General features: G+C 37.6%; 1 protein-coding gene across 1 annotated transcript; it reads left to right on the top strand.

Annotated features, from left to right (window-relative positions):
• Positions 1-14,847: 14,847 nt before the first annotated feature.
• LOC128738771 (zinc finger and SCAN domain-containing protein 26-like) lies at positions 14,848-16,981 on the top strand. The gene is made up of 2 exons (XM_053834130.1): positions 14,848-14,985; positions 16,046-16,981. Exons 1-2 carry the CDS (start codon positions 14,848-14,850, stop codon positions 16,979-16,981), a joined length of 1,074 nt encoding a protein of 357 aa, XP_053690105.1.
• Positions 16,982-18,110: the final 1,129 nt, after the last annotated feature.

Raw genomic sequence — 18,110 nt, 5'->3', positions numbered from 1 at the left:
GTTCATCCCAAAGCTGGAGTTTATTACACACTTAGTAGCATCGTTTTGCTTTCGCATATTGCTACCCGTTGGATAACTAAAGCTCAAATAGTCAAATAGTAACAAAGTTTTTTTGTTTATATGAAAAAATCCATAATTTATTAGCGTTTGTTTGAGTGACGATACCATACGATTGGCTATGCTTTTACGCTATGTTGATTTAGAGAAATTGTTGTATTTCCTAATAGGTAATAGTTCCATAATTTTTCTCTTTACTGACTATAGAAAGAGTATCTTTGTTGTTTGCTTATAAGTTTCCAACACCATTCACTCCAAGTGGATATCGGCATAAATTTGGTTTCAAAAGTTAAAAGTCAAATTAACTTTTGACTTTTAATTTTTGAAACAATATCTCCAGCCATCTTACGAGTATTACGTTTCGAGCTTAAGAGGATATCGCGTTGCCTATTAAAACTGGTTTTTGCGTAATTCGCTGGTTGGAGGTTGATTGAAATTTTCTACCAAAAAATGATATAAATTTGACATTTATCAACATGCCCCATTTTTTGTTAGTGTTGCAAATAAAAAAAATTTAGTTACTTCTCTGCAATGGGATGCAAACAATCAGCACGGAATATTTTTATGAGTATAAATACATAATTAAAACAGCATATGTTTGAATGCTGATTCATTTTGTTTTTGAAGTTTATTGTTGAAAATCTTGAAAAACTAAAATTTAGTTAATTGTAACAATAAACCTTTATAAATTACCGCAACTCTAGCAATGCTAAAAAACGAATTCAAGAAATGTTTATACACAATATCTGAAATGCTCCGAAAAGTTCAGCACGCACATTAGATACTCATAAAATTTAGAATCATAGCACAGCCCATTAACATGTAATATAAGTATACATATGAACCATGAATATGCAAGTTGTTTGTTCCTTAGGATAAAAAGTGTAGTACGACAAACTGCTCAGGATTCTTTCATCCATCATTGTAATACTATGTAAAGTTATACATTCTTCGTAACATAATGCACTCAACCATCGTTATAACAGATTTAAACTTACATGAGCAACATTAAGCACATGTAATAACATGCCACGCAACTCAAAGCTGCCAGATAGGTATGCTATTGAGACTTCATGGTCTATCCAGCAAATTCCTTTGCACAACACTGTTGTTTGCGGTTGTTTTCAAGTAGTACCATACACGAGGACGATGATGATGATGATGATGATGATAATGATAATACCTTCATTTCCTCTTGAGAAACTATTTCCTTCTCCAAACAGTTCGTTATTTTCTGTTAGAGCGACAAATCTCGCACGTGTTCAACTTGTTCCACTTACTGTAGCAGAAGATAGTCCGCAGTCAATAAGTGTGAACATACTGCACCTACCACGTAGGTGAGGACATCAGGACCAAAAGTACAACTCTAACTTTTGTCGTAGTTTGCCGAGATACAGTGGCTTTAATGATCCTCGTACCTTCCTACTTTCGGATCTCGAATGGGAAAAGTTTTCATCGTACACAGCTGCAATTTCCCGCCCCCTTTTTGTACGGTGCAGCACGATAAAAGTGTCATAAATAACGATAATACCAAATTGGATTTTTCTTCTCGCCCAACCGAAAATCCGCAAAGACCGGAAAGCAAAGCAAAGAGGTCTAACCGCTGTGCTGGCTGGTTTCATTTTAACTTTTACAGAGGTGGCAGATTGCTGCCGAGGGATGGTGATCCGAAAAATTTGCACGGACCAACAAGTTCAAGGGTGACATGTGATTTAAATTACGACCGGTCGTTAGAACGAACCATGGGCGGCGGAAAAACTTTGTTTTCCATTTATTATACAACTTCAATTTTTAAGTGGGCCCAGTAAAGGGGCTTTGTAAATAAAAGCTGCCGTAGATGAATATGCTATTCCGCGCTTTTAGATTGTAGTAGTTTGAATAAAGCTATTATATTTAGATTGGCCGCAGATGGAACCATCTTGTTTTAATAAAATGTAATCCGCATTCATCCGCATAACGGGTGGACTGTTTGTCTCTTTTCAAATTTAAAAATAAAATTATTTTTTCTGGTGACTAATCCGAATGTGGGTGAAAAATACCAACAATTTATATATGGGATGCGAGTTTGCTGGCTGAGCTTTTCGTCATCTAGACTATCATCTGTGTTATACTTGTTACTAGTAGCAACAGAAATAAATAACTTCATGTCATCATATTCCGCCGCTAAACTTTAGCGTTTCTGAAACAACCAAAACTTATTCCCAGTCATTTCTTACCAAATATCAGGTGACTTTCCAAACCAAGTTCAAGCCAGCAATGCTTTGCTTCGAGCAACTTTTCACGTCTAATAGATTAAATCTCGTGACAAACTATTTTCAATTAGCAGCACTACCGCTTCTGCTGCAATAAGAACCAACAGCAAGAAATATGTCTCAACAACTCCGCCTTTCACCCGCTGTCTGTGAAGGCGACGAGCGCGAACGCCGCCAACCGAAGAAATTGTCGGTACAGCAACCTTGCCTCGAGTATAGATTTCATTCAAACGAAAAAATTTGGCATATCTTTAAAATGTTTCTCAATGTGTTACCTTATTAGGTATGAAAAAGTCATTCGAAAACAGACACTGATGAAGCCGATGTAGGCGAAATACATATCTGTCGCAAATAAATATTAATAGTAGAATTTAATTTGGAAAAAGTTTTCTTCTTTTCTTTAATTTCAAGACATGAAAAAGTAGTTTAGATATAACATAATTTTCGCCTATTGTGGAACGCATAAAATCTTTAAATACCTCATTTTTTCGTTTCCAAATCTCTGCAGTTGTCTCAGCGCTGCTGCATAGCGCTGTAAACCGAGATACTCTTATCAACTGCCAGACTAAGTGGAACCATTATTTCATGGAGAACAAACGAGTCTTTCACATCTTTGGTAGCAGAAAGGATGACAACCAGCAAGCTGGTGAATCTTTCTGTCTACAAGCTGAAGTCCTTTTCTCCGTCGGGAGAACGGACGGACACACTTCACTGTAATTTGTTAATGTTAGTCTTACTTTTCACTTTTTTCAACTACGTCCCGTTGTTTACCGTCACAAACGTCCTTTTGATAGTCAGGTAAGCAGTGGAACCTTTCTTGGCTGAATTGTAATTGGGATTTGTACTTCATATTTGACTTTTGAATTCCAGTTGCTACGCTACAGATTTACAGACTAAATTCACCCAGCTTGCGGAAGACCACGAGGCGATCGATTCACCGACCAGGCACGCAAATATTTGTGTAATTTAGAGAATATTAAAAGGATAAAAGTATGAACATTAGTTTTTTGAGTTTGTTTTTTTTCCTGCGGAATATTGACTAAGTCGAAGTCGTGAAAAAAAAAATCATATTCAATGGTTTATAGCAAACGTACTCCTACGTCAACCATACGACCGTGTCTACAACACAGCCCTTCTGTTTTCCTAAATTAATAACTTTTGAGCAATGGAACCATAGCATTAAATGAAAGATACCTTAATGAGCTTTTCAAGAAACAGCAAAACAACAAAAACCTTAATTTTTTCATGTGTTTACAGTTTAAGGACCAAAGAGACCACTATTTTTATATTATTTCTAGAAAGCTAAAGATTTTTTACATAACACCAGGTAGGCCAAGAACCAAATCAAAAAATACTAAAACCCCGAATTTTCAGAAAAAGAGCAAGTAGTTTTGAACAAAATCGTAGCAGTTTTGAATTTAGTTTTTCTTATATGGAATATAAAATTTAGATTTTAATGCACAACGAAATCAAACTCATTTCGGACAAGTCATGTACCGCGGATGCTGACTCTGATTAAAAAGTCAATCACATCAAAATTCAATTTTCTGTTGTATTGTTATCTAACCATTGTTGTCAGGTTGTCTGTTGTGCGTCCTGTCACGTAATCTGCCTCTCTGCCATATCAGGTGATATACACAAAACGTGCCCGTCACGCGTGAGATCAACATAAAAAGCGGTTTGCAGTTTAACTTATGCAAATGTGATCACATTCTGACAGATGAACTTTCCTACAGCAATTCTTGACTGTCTCAATCATCGTACTTACATGCATGTATGGGATAAAAGTGTGTTTGATACTCGAACCACAAAAAACCGCCATGGAAAGCTTCCATTCACCGGCGAAACGGTGAAGATCAGCACAGCCACAACTAGCTCACGTAACGCGCAATCGGTTCACAAACCTCGCAAGTGAAATAAGAGTTTTCTACTTGGTGTAACACAATTGAGTCACTCTGAACAGGATATTAGCATGGAAATGTATGAATGTGAGATGAGCAGCTTCTTTACCGGGAGGTTGGATTTATGATTCTAACGTCTGTGCTGACAGATGCTGGCCCATTGAGCGCCGGATTTAACGCATTCACTACGTGAAGGTTGATTGATCGCTATCAGTACGTCACTGTCAGAAATGAAAGCGTTTCTCGTACTCGGTGATGATTGATTTACGAAATCGCTCCTTTCGGGGTACTGTTGTTCCTTCCACAATATTCGTAGCGAAATATAGGTATTAAACAGTCTGCATATTCCTAATAAATATAATCCACCGAATGTGATATCTTTCTTCAAAATGATGTGAGCACTCATGCATTCATAGCAAAGAATAGTCCATTTAGGAGACGATGCCAGCTAGTGGCAACGGGTAATATTATTTTGATGACAATCCTTCCATATCCATGCAACTTTTACAACTCTCTATGTAGGTCCATTAGATAAACAACGCCATTTAAGAAAACAACTTTACTTGTACAACTTTACTTGTAGTTTACAGTTTACTATAAATTGCGATTAATTGATAATGGTCGTTGAATATGACAACCTTGAAGCAACTCGAAACTATATAGTGAGCGGTTGATTGCAATATGGAACAATTTGCCGCAAAATCGTCATATCAGATGCTACCGGGACATGCAAATTAACAAATTACAAATGAACCGACAGTGAGCAACAGGTTCTGCTATGTTTGGCCAACAGATTATCATCGTTTCTCGGTGAACTGCTGCCAGGCTAGCTATAATGCCGAAGGCTAACAGAAATTCTAATGCAATCCTCGGAAAGCAATGCTAATCAGGGCAACGGTGATGGTATACCGTCGTTCCCTGGGATCCTAGCTGCAAGTGTGACTATTATCAAATTATCGGTAAAAAACGCCCGCTTCCTTCTCTTCATGGTTTATTCCGATTTAGAACTACACGTTGGCACTGCGCTGTGTACTGGCTACGGGCAGCAAAAGCAAAACCAAGTCTGCGAGCTTAACCTTCCTAATGCATTAGAAAAAAGTTACATATTATGCATTGGGGTCGAAAACGACCCAAGTTTTGAAATTGCCCTCATTCATCCATTTTCAATCCGAATTTCGTTTTCTTTACCTCAATTGAAAGCTGTGGCCAAAAACTGGCACCCAAGGTATGTTAGGGGATATTTTTAGACTAATGGCCACTTCTGCGTCGGTTCCGGAACACCAACTACCATGTCCTGGGGGACATGTTGATATTTTGAGATAATTCATTTTGCGGCACATCAAATCACATTGGCTTGATAAAATAAGATTAATGGAAGTACAATGGGGACATTATGGACTCAAACGGCCATTTTCCCATTGGTTCCGGAACATCCGGTACCTGGTTTTTGAGGACAATTTTAAATTTTAGGATGATTTATCTTGCCACACGTCAAATTACGTCAGCTTGATATCATTAGACTATTGAAAGTATAATAGACATTTTGAAGGCAAATGGCCACATCAGCTTTGGTCCCGGAACATCCGGTACCCGGTTTTTGGGTCCATTTTTGTATTTTAGGATAACTCATCGTGCGGCACATCAAATCACAACGCCTTGATCAAATAAGACAGTTACAAGAGGTTTGAGGGCAATTTGAAGACAAATGGCCATTTCATCATCGGTTCCGAAACTTCGGGTGCACGGTTTTTGAGAACATTTTTGGATAGGATAATTTATCATGCGGCACATCAAATCACATTGGCTTGATAAAATAACACTAATGGAAGTACAATGGAAAAATTCCAAATTGTCCTCAAACCTCTTGTAACTGTCTTATTTGATCAAGGCGTTGTGATTCGATGTGCCGCACGATGAGTTATTTCAAAATCCAAAAATGTCCCGCGGAACCAGGTACCGGATGTTCCAGAACCGATGGTAAAGTTGCCATTTGGCTTCTAAATGACACTGTTTTTCTTCCATCAGTCTTATTTTATTAAGCCGATGTGATTTGATATGTCGCTTTATGAATTATCCTAAAATAAAAAAATGGCCCCAAAAACCGGGTACCGGATGTTCCAGGACCAAAGCTGATGTGGCCATTTGCCTTCAAAATGTTTTTATTATACTTTCAATAGTCTAATGATATCAAGCTGACGTAATTTGACGTGTGGCAAGATAAATCATCCTAAAATTTAAAATTGTCCTCAAAAACCAGGTACCGGATGTTCCGGAACCAATGGGAAAATGGCCGTTTGAGTCCAAAATGTCCCCATTGTACTTCCATTAATCTTATTTTATCAAGCCAATGTGATTTGATGTGCCGCAAAATGAATTACCTCAAAGTATAAAAATTTCCCCGGGACCTGGTAGTGGGTGTTCCGGAACCGACGCAGAAGTGACCATTAGTCATCAAATATTTCCTAATACACCTTGGGTGCCAGGTTTGGCCATACCTTTCACATGAGGTAAAGAAAACAAAATTCGGATTGAAAATGGATGAATGAGAGCAATTTCAAAACTTGGGTCGTTTTCGACCCTTAATGCATAATATGTAACTTTTTTTGCTGTGGCTCTTCTAGATGTCGCTGAAAGCTGAAACTCCCCCACAATGCTAGTTTTCCAAAGTTAGGAAAAGTCAGAAAATTTCAAGTCTCTAGCTCGTTCCGTTACTGAGTATCAAGCTTTGTAAGTATGCCGATGGGTCGAAAACGACCCCAATGCACTAGGAAGGTTAATAACAGAAACAGAATCCAAACGTCTACGCTCCGGAGAGACTGTGCAAAAATGCGGACAGGAGGATGTTGCCTCAAAGCCTTACAGGCTTGTTTTACAGCAGTATTTTAGTATTATTTCATCCACTAAATTCTGAGAGCTGAGTTCAATATCGGTGCCGTGGTTCGAGCCTAATACGATGATTATGAATTGCTGCAAAGATATACCACCATTAAAAAGTTTTTGCAGTGCATAACAACCCTGCTTCACCGTACAAAGACACTTCGCCTAGCTTCATTCAAATGGTAGCATCAGGAAAAAAATCCGTCGTTTCACATTGAATACAGCACTAGAAAATTGTTAGCATGTTCATCTCGACTGACAATCGATATGCAACAGGCCATGAATAATAAACCAGTCAAAACCGGTAACCGGATTAAACTCCCGGGAAAATATGCTCGATAATGCGAACACAGTCATCAGATGCGATGGTAGTAAAATAAATGGGAAAAATCTCAATAGTATGTATGCATGCATAGGTATAAATGAATCTAATCGGCTGTTATTTTTTAAATGTAAAATTCTAGCATTTTCATACTAACAGTAATGCTGGAATTTTCATTTTTCCTCATAAATATTTCTACCTATATGTCCATTCTTAGGATTGTTCAATATTAACTGTGTGCAGTTGCCTGGATTAACAAATGGAGTGAAAACTGTTGTTTGAATTTTCTACGTTGGGATTAAACCATAAAAACCAATTGCTTGAAAATTCGTTCATTTCAGTGCCATTCGTATCTAATCCTTTCAAAATTAATTGTTTCTATCGTCAGTTTTGAAATTCGCATATTCTTACCCCAAGAGCTAACGAACCGTGTCCTTCAGCTTCTATAGGGCTATTAAATCTCAGATGCCATGTGATGAACCCATCGAGGTACGATACTTTTCGACCCACATCAACTGGAGCCCGGAAGAAAAATCTTGTCATTATGGACATGGTTGACAACTTTTCAGCCAGTCGACCTTCATTTATCGTTGACGAAGGGTAACGTTAACTCTACCATTGCAAGCATCCCAATTGGAACAGTAAATTTTTCGTATCGCTTCCGAATGAAACTGACTTCTGTCTGTTGTTTCATACGTGAATCTAATCCCTTCGGTGCCAACTAGAAAAATATTTGAAATATCAGTTGTCATAAGTCGAGAAAAGTACAACCCTTTGTATTCGCTCATGTCCATTCAATATTTTGTCAATTTTTTCCAGATGATAATGGGCTTATAACTGAGTGTTTTATATCTTTTTTAACAATCTTATCCAAGTTCCTACCAAATAATAATCGATTTGTGAAAAGTGGGTGGGTGGTGAGATGGATAGCTTGTGGAAGTGCAATTTTAGCTGATTTAGATCAATTGCGCCCCATCTTCTCTATAACACTCGTAATGTAACTGGAAAGATTGCGTAAAAATTGATCCACCATCCTACTTGATTATTTATTTTTTTCTAAACCAAAATAAGTTTTTCACTTTTGAAATATCGGTGCCCTACTTTCTGTTTTTATCATAATATGATATTATCTAACATAGTAACTAATTGCCCGGCTGATCATTTGAAATTTAAAATGACATTCGACATTCGTTTTTAGTTCTACTAGTATCATTCAGCGCATAAACGCAAGCTGACTTTGAATATCGAGCAAGACCGGGCAATCAGTTAGTAAGGCATAAAATAAATTGACCGTCAGGCTTTACAGAGAAATTGATTTTTCTGCCAAAATCAACCCTGCTTCGATTTTGTTGTAAGCTCTTTTGGGTCTGCCTATTTCTTTTCTTCATTATTATTTCTTGTACCATGGAAATGCTGAAGACCTGCATTAACTTTTCAATTTGCTCGAACAAATTCCGGTGGGAAATTTCATCAGTCGAGAAAAATGAGAAGCGGAAAGCAACAGAAGCCGTTTGTAATTTCTATGCTGATCCCACAGTAATTAAGGTATATCCAGAATTTGTCAGTACCCTTATCCTGGCTTTGAATTATGATCTCAAGGAAAGCGAAAACAAGCAGAAAGTTCGTGGAATTCGTTTGCATGCAACGTGCTTGATGTGAAATGAAATTGGATTTTTTATGGAAGCAAAAACTGTATTTTTCTATGTTAACCCTCTAACGGGTAAGACCGTCTAGAGACGGCCTTCGCTTTTGGAGCTCCAGAGCCGCATACGAAATTTGTTTTTATTTGGCAATATGCAAAATGTGTTCAGAACAGATTTCTTGACATTTTGACACTAATATCATAACATTCTGACCATGCATTCAAAAGTTATTATTTTTCAAAAACAAAAATTCCGAAAAATTCCGAAAATAATTATTGCGCGAATATTCCCTTTTTTACTTTTGAAGGAAAAGGACATCTAGAACAAAATGATTGACCTAAACAATTTTTCTATGAGTAAATCTCATGCATTATTTTAATTTTGTAATATATCTGAATTGAAAAAATATCTGGGCAGAGTGTTAGACATGAAAAAAGAAAAGGAGAAATTGGACTTTTTCTTACCTGGCGCTCCTCCAGATAATTATTTTTGCATGAAAATCAGAACGTAAGGTTTTTTTGTGTGTACTTTCATGATAAAAGAGTCATTAGCTTGATCGCATCGTTTTTACGGTGTTGCCCGTTAGAGGGTTAATTTTGACGTTAGATAGCCTCGAATAATACGTCAGAAAAATTTTTAACTTGGCACGATTAATGAAAATCTGACAACCCAGTATAACCGAAAAACTATTAATGCGGAAAACCAGCTCGACTGTTCTTCATATGGCCGCTTAATAATTCTGGAAAAATATTCTCCCTCTTTTTGACTGTCATTCTCGAATCGATGCCGGGAGGTTAGGTACACGGAATCTTGACAAGCTCGGAATCGATGGTGGACAAACATCGGTCTCGGTTTCCACTCCGTCTTCGTTCGGTGTCAATTAAAACTTTAGTAATTCAATTTTCTGCTGTGCCGTTCGATGCTGCTCGTACAAATTTTTCTGCGGAAAATAATGCGACCTCCGTTTGGGAACGCTATAAGAAGGAAGCTTCAATTTGCACTCGATTGGGAGTCTTCTGTCCGGCGGTCTTGTTAGATGCCTCCAGTTGGCTTTAGCTAGGCAGAGCAAGTGGAATAAAAGCAACATAAAGCGCCTTCTGTGCCAGGGTTAGTGAACTGTTCGGTAAACTTCGACGGAAGTTTTTTTTCTGTTCTACAGACTGCCTATGAAAGGTGAGCCAAATTCAATTTTCTCTTGGGAAATTTGGATCAGTTACTTCTTTTGACAGGTCTATAAAAACTTTTCACGGTTGATTTTCAATGGAATTAAGATTTCATTGAATCGCAATTATATTAGATGAAAAAGTTGCGACAGTTAAAATACGCTTGATTAAATCAAAACTCCATATAGGTTATTTAGAGTTCTTAAACTTTCGAGGTCAAAACCAGAAAACTGCTTTCTTCCATCAGAACAAAAAATTGAAAACTTGTGGCTCATACATCGATGCTGGATGGTTCAACCTATAACCTAACCTTTTTTCAGCTTTTAAATCCTACTGCTTTCGCTGCTAATCCTATATCGAATCCCGGTGCTGAACGACACATCGTAACCAAAAAAATAATCTCGTTTCTTTGAAAGAGCGCAGCACGTTTTTGCTTGTGTGCATGTATTCAACAGGGCCCATTGCTTTCACATATGTTTTGATACTAAACAGAAAATATTCACTCAGATCCCATATGCAGGGAAAATGGGTGTATAGAATGGAAAAGCCTAATCTCATTTAACACACGTTCGCGGTTCTACGGTGTGCATACGGAAGATTTTTATCCCGGAACAGTTTGGCTCTACGCGCTTTCAAACACCGGCTATCCTATAAATACAGCACAAAAGAGTATTGTATTAAAAAAGTAAAACCAAGCAAAATGCTGATGTTACAATTTGCTTTCGAAACATGATCTTATACCGAATCAACTATGACTACTTTTTTAACTGAAATTCGAACTCAGGACATCTGATTTGTTAAACCAGCATAGCGCCTCGGGACCAACTGTGCGGTCAGTAAGACCTATATTATATTTATTGTGTATAATAAAACGAGTCATAAATGTTAAAAAGGGTTTGCGCTAAAAATTTATTACCTTGTTAGTGCTGTGAATCTGCACAACTGTTGATGTTTATGTTGACGGTTATGGTTTCTCTAGTGTGATGCCGAATACGAATGATGCCGCCTTGTACTACTGGATTCAAGCACTTCATAGCTTGAATACATGAATTTATTTGGTGCTAATGGTGATTAGAGTAGCTCCTCAATTGATATTGGGGCGATTCTAATTTAGTGTGTAACAAAAGCTATTATAAAAAAGTTATTTAAATAATGAAGTTTTCTTTTAAATTATCACTTCATCATTTACTTGCTGCATCGATACCTTCCATAGGCACTAGCTGTGAAATAGTGACTACAAATCACGACGTGCGACAAAACAAGATCGGCTAAAACACGATCCCGGAAGTTGCACAAGACGATCCTGATGAAGTTCGATTGCGTGCAGACTTCAAACAGCTTTCCGGACAGGAGTTTCGTAAGACAACTGGAAGGGGAAAGGTGGTAGATATTATCAAGGCGGCAGACTGCCGTATTTCGCTAAAAAATATTTCACGCTATCTGTACCTGTGGCTTGAAAAAGGACTTTTCCAATGCAACCGGGATCGTCAACCCGGAAATCTACGTGGACGAGTGTCTGCTACCTTTTCTAAAGTAACACGATGTTTTCATACTGTTTTGGCCGGATTTAGTAACCTACTATTACTGAACATAGGACATGATGTGTCGCCAACCCAGTTCAGATGTTGCCCAAGCACAAAACCCTCCCAACACGCCAAATCTATATAAAGAGATGTTGAACCGTCGCCAAATAGAACGTGATAAAGACTAAAGCGAGTTGCAGTTTGAGACAACTATACAGAATCTGATGGCAATTCGGATTTGGTCCATATTTGGGTTAAAACAGTTTTCTTTTATTTATACTTTTATTAAATTTCACCAAGAAAAACATAATTTTTTTTAAATAATAATCTCGTTTGACCGAATTTTAATCGTAACACATCTTAGTTCAAGGAACTGCTCATTTGCAGTAAAATTCTTGCCGTTTTCATTTTTACCAACCAAACCAAACTTTACAGCTAGCACGCAAAGCTCACTCAAAAGGTAAACAAACAAGCAAATTAACAACAGCGCTTTTTGTTCAATAGATAAAAGAGTAACCTTTTTCTGACTTTTCAATAAGTTTTATGGTGCATTTCGCAAAAAAATTGAACTGTAAAAGTGCATTCATATCGTCCTTTTTGCGCCTGGAGTAACAACAATCAATATTGGTTTTAATCAATATTTTAACGGGAAGTTCACCACTTGCTGACAGAAATCAATTGAGTTTCAGTACACTCGAACTTGCTAGCTGTTGATTGAGTAAAAAGTATTTAATTGCCACATTTAAATCAAAATGAATTCCAATCGATCTCAAAAAGGACCATGCGACAACAATAAGCTTGCTCAGCCGCTTGAGTAATTAATCACATATCGCATGTACATTTAACAGCTGTTTCTGTGATATTCAAAATGATTGATTTTCTCTGTCCAAGGCTCCGGGTACTGGACAAATCGATCATTTCTGTTATTCTGTGCTGGCCTTATTTTATTCGTACATGATAGAGGCATGAATTCGAATGAGTTTTATCCTCATTCGGCTGGTGATGTTAACCGATGCCTGATGTTCCATCTGGGACCCGTTCCGGTAGCACAGCACATCGGAACATATTGGTAATAAATAAACGTACTTTGCATATTGAACGCTGTACGTTCGGCAAAGTAATCAATTAAGTTATTTTTTGCTGAATTCTATATTCTTATTGGCATATTATTGATTTTTGTTGCGTAAAAGCTATAAACATAAGTTGATGAAATAACTTCACTTTATCTCAAAGTAATAAAATATAATTCAACCTTAACATCTAAATGGGGTTCCTAGCGTAACAACTTTAACAAACGACATCGTTAAGGAACCGAAAACTTAATTTAAAATATTTTCGTTCAAACTTTCTCAAAAAGACAGCACATACCCAGACGACAAATAATTCTCGTTGCAGGGCCCGACTGCAGGGCTTAGACTGATTTATGTCTGCGTTTGCCAGGAAATATTGCTCTACGTTCGGGTTTGACAGAAACTCGAACTAGCAAACTCGGATGGTGGCCAACTCACCCTCACAATTCCTCCGAACTCGACGATGATATTTATCTTTTCCGTTTGGAAAATCTCACACAATCATCTGCTTCATTGCTTTCCACTTAAACACGATCGTACGATTGTCGAGTTGGGTTGAACATTAAGGCAAACAATGTTGAGCGACAATTGACACTTCAGCCTGAAGATATTTGTCACTCTGGGGAACGCCAACTTGCCACAAGGTGCCACTCTGGTGTTGCCAAAAGCTTTCTCTGATGGGTTCAACTGTAAATACTAGGATGATTCCGACGACGAGTGCGGAGTGCTATCGAACGCTATTAAGTACATACGTGTGAAAGTCATAGTTGCAGAGTAGTTATGCATATTGAAAATTGAATATGATAACGCAAATACTGAAAAAAAACAAAGTACTTTGAGGAATTCACATTTTTGGAAATTCATCCTACAGACCCTATCAATATGCCTTCCTGGTCTACCAAGCCAGTTGTCGTATGTACGAATATCGGCTGGAGGAGACTGCTACAGTTAACTGTTAACTATTGTTTGCCTAAATATTTAAGAGTTGTTTCATTCGATTTTTTCATCAATACAAAAGGGATATAATCTCATCTATAATTCTCATTCAGCTAGCTCAGCACTAACGTAGTACTTGCTATGCTCAACATGCATGTTTGTTAGCAGAATTTTTGCACATTGTCGTGTTCGTCAACTGTATAGCCAGCATGTTCCAATTCAATGGATAACGAATAACGGAAAACGAGCTCATCTAACGAAGGTAATCCATCCTTACCGAGCGTCATTCTTGTCGAGCTTTTTCCCCGATCCTGCATGATGGCTAAGAAACGGAATCCTATCCATACATTACAAATTGGAAAAAACACGGTACAAAGCACATCAATAAATGTCATAGCAAAGTTTCACGCTTTATCACATGTCTATTTGTCCTTTGGCTCGCACAGTTGTTATCAGTGAAAAGAAGGATAAGGTTTTGTGTGAGAATATTACAGCCCCTATGTGAAGGTGAAATGAAGGCAATCAAGACACATTCGTCCATATCATTCCAAATGGATCAGCGAAAACATTAAGGTATTCTTTTATTTATTTCGTTATTGAATAGAACTTACAAATTAGACCAAATACGAATCATATCTGCCAGCCGTAAACAAATTACTTTTTAGAGAACAAGCTCTTTCAGAAATGAAAAAAATTAATAAAACGCATACTTATCTCCTTTTGCTCACAAAATAAAATAATCCCACGACGACACGAGCCAGCCAAAAATAAATATTCAAGATAGTACAAAATTTATTTTTAAATATTTTACCCACCATCCGGTGCACACGTTCGAAGTCGTGCGCAGAGAAAAACTGTTGGATCAGTAGTTATTTCATACTTGACCTGCACATATAATTATCTGTTCCGTTGGAAGCAACTCTGTAATCGATTTGCAACTACCCAGGTAACTAAACTCATAACTGTTCGGAGCTTGGTATCCTTGTAAGTATATTTATAACTCCCGTATCGTAAACTTTCCACGTAAACTTCAGTATTACAACTCACTTCAATGTAGGTTTCAAATGATTAAAATTACAAAACTGTTTTTCACACAATAAGCAATGGAACGAAGCACCCTCAACTTGAGTGAAATTTGTCGCTTCTGTCTATCAGGCAGCGGACAACTTTTCCTGCTGTTTGGTCTGCACAAGGATGCGGCAACGGTGATTGAAAACGTCCGGTTACTAACGACCATTGAGGTGAGTATGTTGATTATGATTTCCTAATGTCAAAAGAGATTTTCAAATTTTTAATGCAGCACGTATGAATTTTATTATTACAACATTGATTACATGTGTGATAAATTTTCGACGTGTTATGTTCGAAATCAACTAATCCTAGGATCATAGACTGTCTCGTTATAATCGTTCTTTACATTCGTTACACATATTTAGTCACAGTGATCCAATATATTATTGTACATTGTGATCTGATTCAACTCACTTCACCGGCCTAGTTTATAGACGTACAAACGAAACCATTTTTTTTTAATTTGAGATTATAAAATTTTCTAGAAAGCTTCAATCGAAATGCTCCAATTTTCTGGAGCCTCACCTTTACCAAAAACTTCTAACCTTTAAGCCAATCTTCGTAGAACACAGGTTTTTTCCACGTAAATGCAGAACAGATTTCTCAGCCAACAAAAAATTTAAAGTACCACGTCATACTTCTCTAGAGCACTAAGAAAATTGGCGAGGATCATTATGAAAATCGAAGACGAAATACTAATTACCAATAGTGTCATCTTCTCCAATCTACGGATTCCTTAAAGATACTTATGGAAAATTGCAAACCATCAAATAACCGGTGCTTACTTATTGTCTGATCAATAACGATGCCGGCCACGACCGATGAAGGAAAGGATTGTTAGGCCGACGCTCGCTGCTGCCTGAAACCGCGAAATTTCTTGTTTTGTTTTTTCGATTCTGGTTTATTCGAGTCACTCGGTTAAAATTCGTAATCGTCACGACTCACGAAGCGTCACGTACCCTGAATGTACTGAAAAATGTGGCAACTGATACTTGTGTTTACCGAGATATTTTATTATTCTTAATTCCGCAAAATATATTAAAGCTTGCCAATTAAATATGTGTTGAAAATTTAGCGCGCGGTGACTAATTTTGCTCTACGATGCTTGGTTCAAAATTTATATTATTTTACATAAGCCATGTCCAAGAAAATCGGATGCCTGTTAATCAATTTAAATAATCTTAACAAATTGTAGTATCTGTAATCCATTATTTTTACCACTTTTTCCAGTTGTCAACTGCCGACAACGTAGACTACAAAATCTGCGTAAAATGTTGTACCGATTTCGAGCAATGTTTAAAATTTCGTCACAAATGCATGAAAGCAAATGACGAACTAGTGAAAACCCTTAGAGACAGCAGCTCATACAAATCACCACTTTTGCCAAAAGAAGAAGTTGAATCATCATCTGAACCTCCCGTAGTCAGCATCGATCAATTGTTTGACCAAAACGCTGGCCCCGTATCGGTGGATCAAATCGGCCTCGAACAGTATGGACTTGTTACGCCACTTTTTCTCGAAAGTGCCTCATGGCCGGAACCACCTTGGATGGCACATTCATATGAAATGGAGGATCAAGCAGCTGACAGTGATTATGGTTCAAGCTCACTCCTCAATGGACGTCACCTTAATAATCCGATCAACTCTTTTGAGCTGCAATGCAACAAAATGGTTCGCTCGAAATACTACTGCAAAATTTGCGAAAAACATTTCTTCCAACGAAATGTACATTTACAGCACCACCAACGATACAGCAAAATGTGCTTCCAGTGTTTGGACGAAAAGCTGATTGGTATCTACCAGAAAGAGTTGGCTTCCGTAAGGCACACCTGTCGCATCTGCCTTATGCCGAAGGAAAACTGCGCCGAATTCCTGCAGCATGCCATCAGCCATCACGCCGAGGAACACCGGGCGCGGGACTCCTACAAGTGCGACCAATGCGATAAAGTGTTTATGCTGAAAAGTGAAAACGGCCGCGGAAGGATTCACAACTGTGTGCGGAAGTTACGCTGTCCGCACTGCCCGCAGACTTTTTACTACGCGAAAAGTTACCAGAAACACCTCCGGTTCTATCACAATGTCGATCCGCTGGAAGAGACGGGCACGAGAAGGGCAATAACGATTCGCGAAAAAACTGTAGGCTGTGATTTGCCAACTGTCCGGTAAAAGGTGGCGTGGGTCGTAATTAAGATGTCATCTACCTATGGGCATTAGATTGAATGGCGCCGGATGGTAATTGTTTTCAAATCGAAGGACTCTTGGTTGGACGAAAGTGGACGAAGGAAAAAAGGACCCAAATGCAAAAAATGTATTTTTCATTGGACAGCGAGCGGATGTTGGCAATAGCAGCTAATCGTCTGGAAAACAGACAGAACATTTTGTCATGGCAGAGAAAAGTTTTTCTTTCGGAAATTGATTGGCGCTTTTAAGCCCTGGGAAAATAAAGCTACTCAAGCATGACATTGAAAAGGATTAAATAATAATTTAGTTATAGCAGTACAAGATTCTTGAAGCTATTTTCACTATGGTGAACATGGAGAATAAAGTTAACGATACAACAAAATTGAAAAACTTGCGTGCTTTTTTGCACAGTTTAACACCGGTGTATTTCTTCAGCAATGGCATTGCGCAAAGCTGAAAGGTAGTCCAACCAAGACGAAATTCTCTTAATTTTATTTTAAACTGACTTGTGAATGTTTATCAAAGTTTCAAAGAAATATACTTTTTTAATTAGAACACCATTGCACCTGTTAAAAAATTGATTACTTAAAGCTATAACTCTTTACAGTAACAATTTTTAGGAAACACAAAAATTTTTACTTTTCCTATAATGTTTTAAATTATTGGTATACGAAGTGTAACATTTAAGCTAACGTTGCACAAATGTTGTCCTTTGTAGGTTACATGAACGATTTTAGATAGTCTTTTAAGCAAACGCTTTTACCTACACAAGTGTGTGGGTTAGTACCAACGTAATTTTCTGAACATTTGTAATCTATAAAATAACACCAAATTCGTTTACTCGAAGGGAAAGCTGGGACAATAAGTTAAGTATAAATTTCTGTTGGGCGGCAATTTCAAGTGAAACTAAAATGAACCCAAAAAGGAATTTGCTTCATAGAAAGCTGACCCTGCCGTACAAGTTTTCATGCAAGTCGAATAGAATGTTTTCAAGCAAGAACTGGCACGCTACTGCATTAAGGCGGCGAGTAGCAGTTTTATTATTCATTTCTCTAACGAAATTTCATAATCTTCTATCTGTTTAATAATCTATCTGTTGTAGTTACGATGCTAC

The sequence above is a fragment of the Sabethes cyaneus genome, chromosome 2 (assembly GCF_943734655.1).
Source record: "Sabethes cyaneus chromosome 2, idSabCyanKW18_F2, whole genome shotgun sequence".
NCBI lineage: Eukaryota > Metazoa > Arthropoda > Insecta > Diptera > Culicidae > Sabethes > Sabethes cyaneus.
Note: the sequence above shows the minus strand (reverse complement) of the source record. Positions and strands in the feature narration are given on the sequence as shown.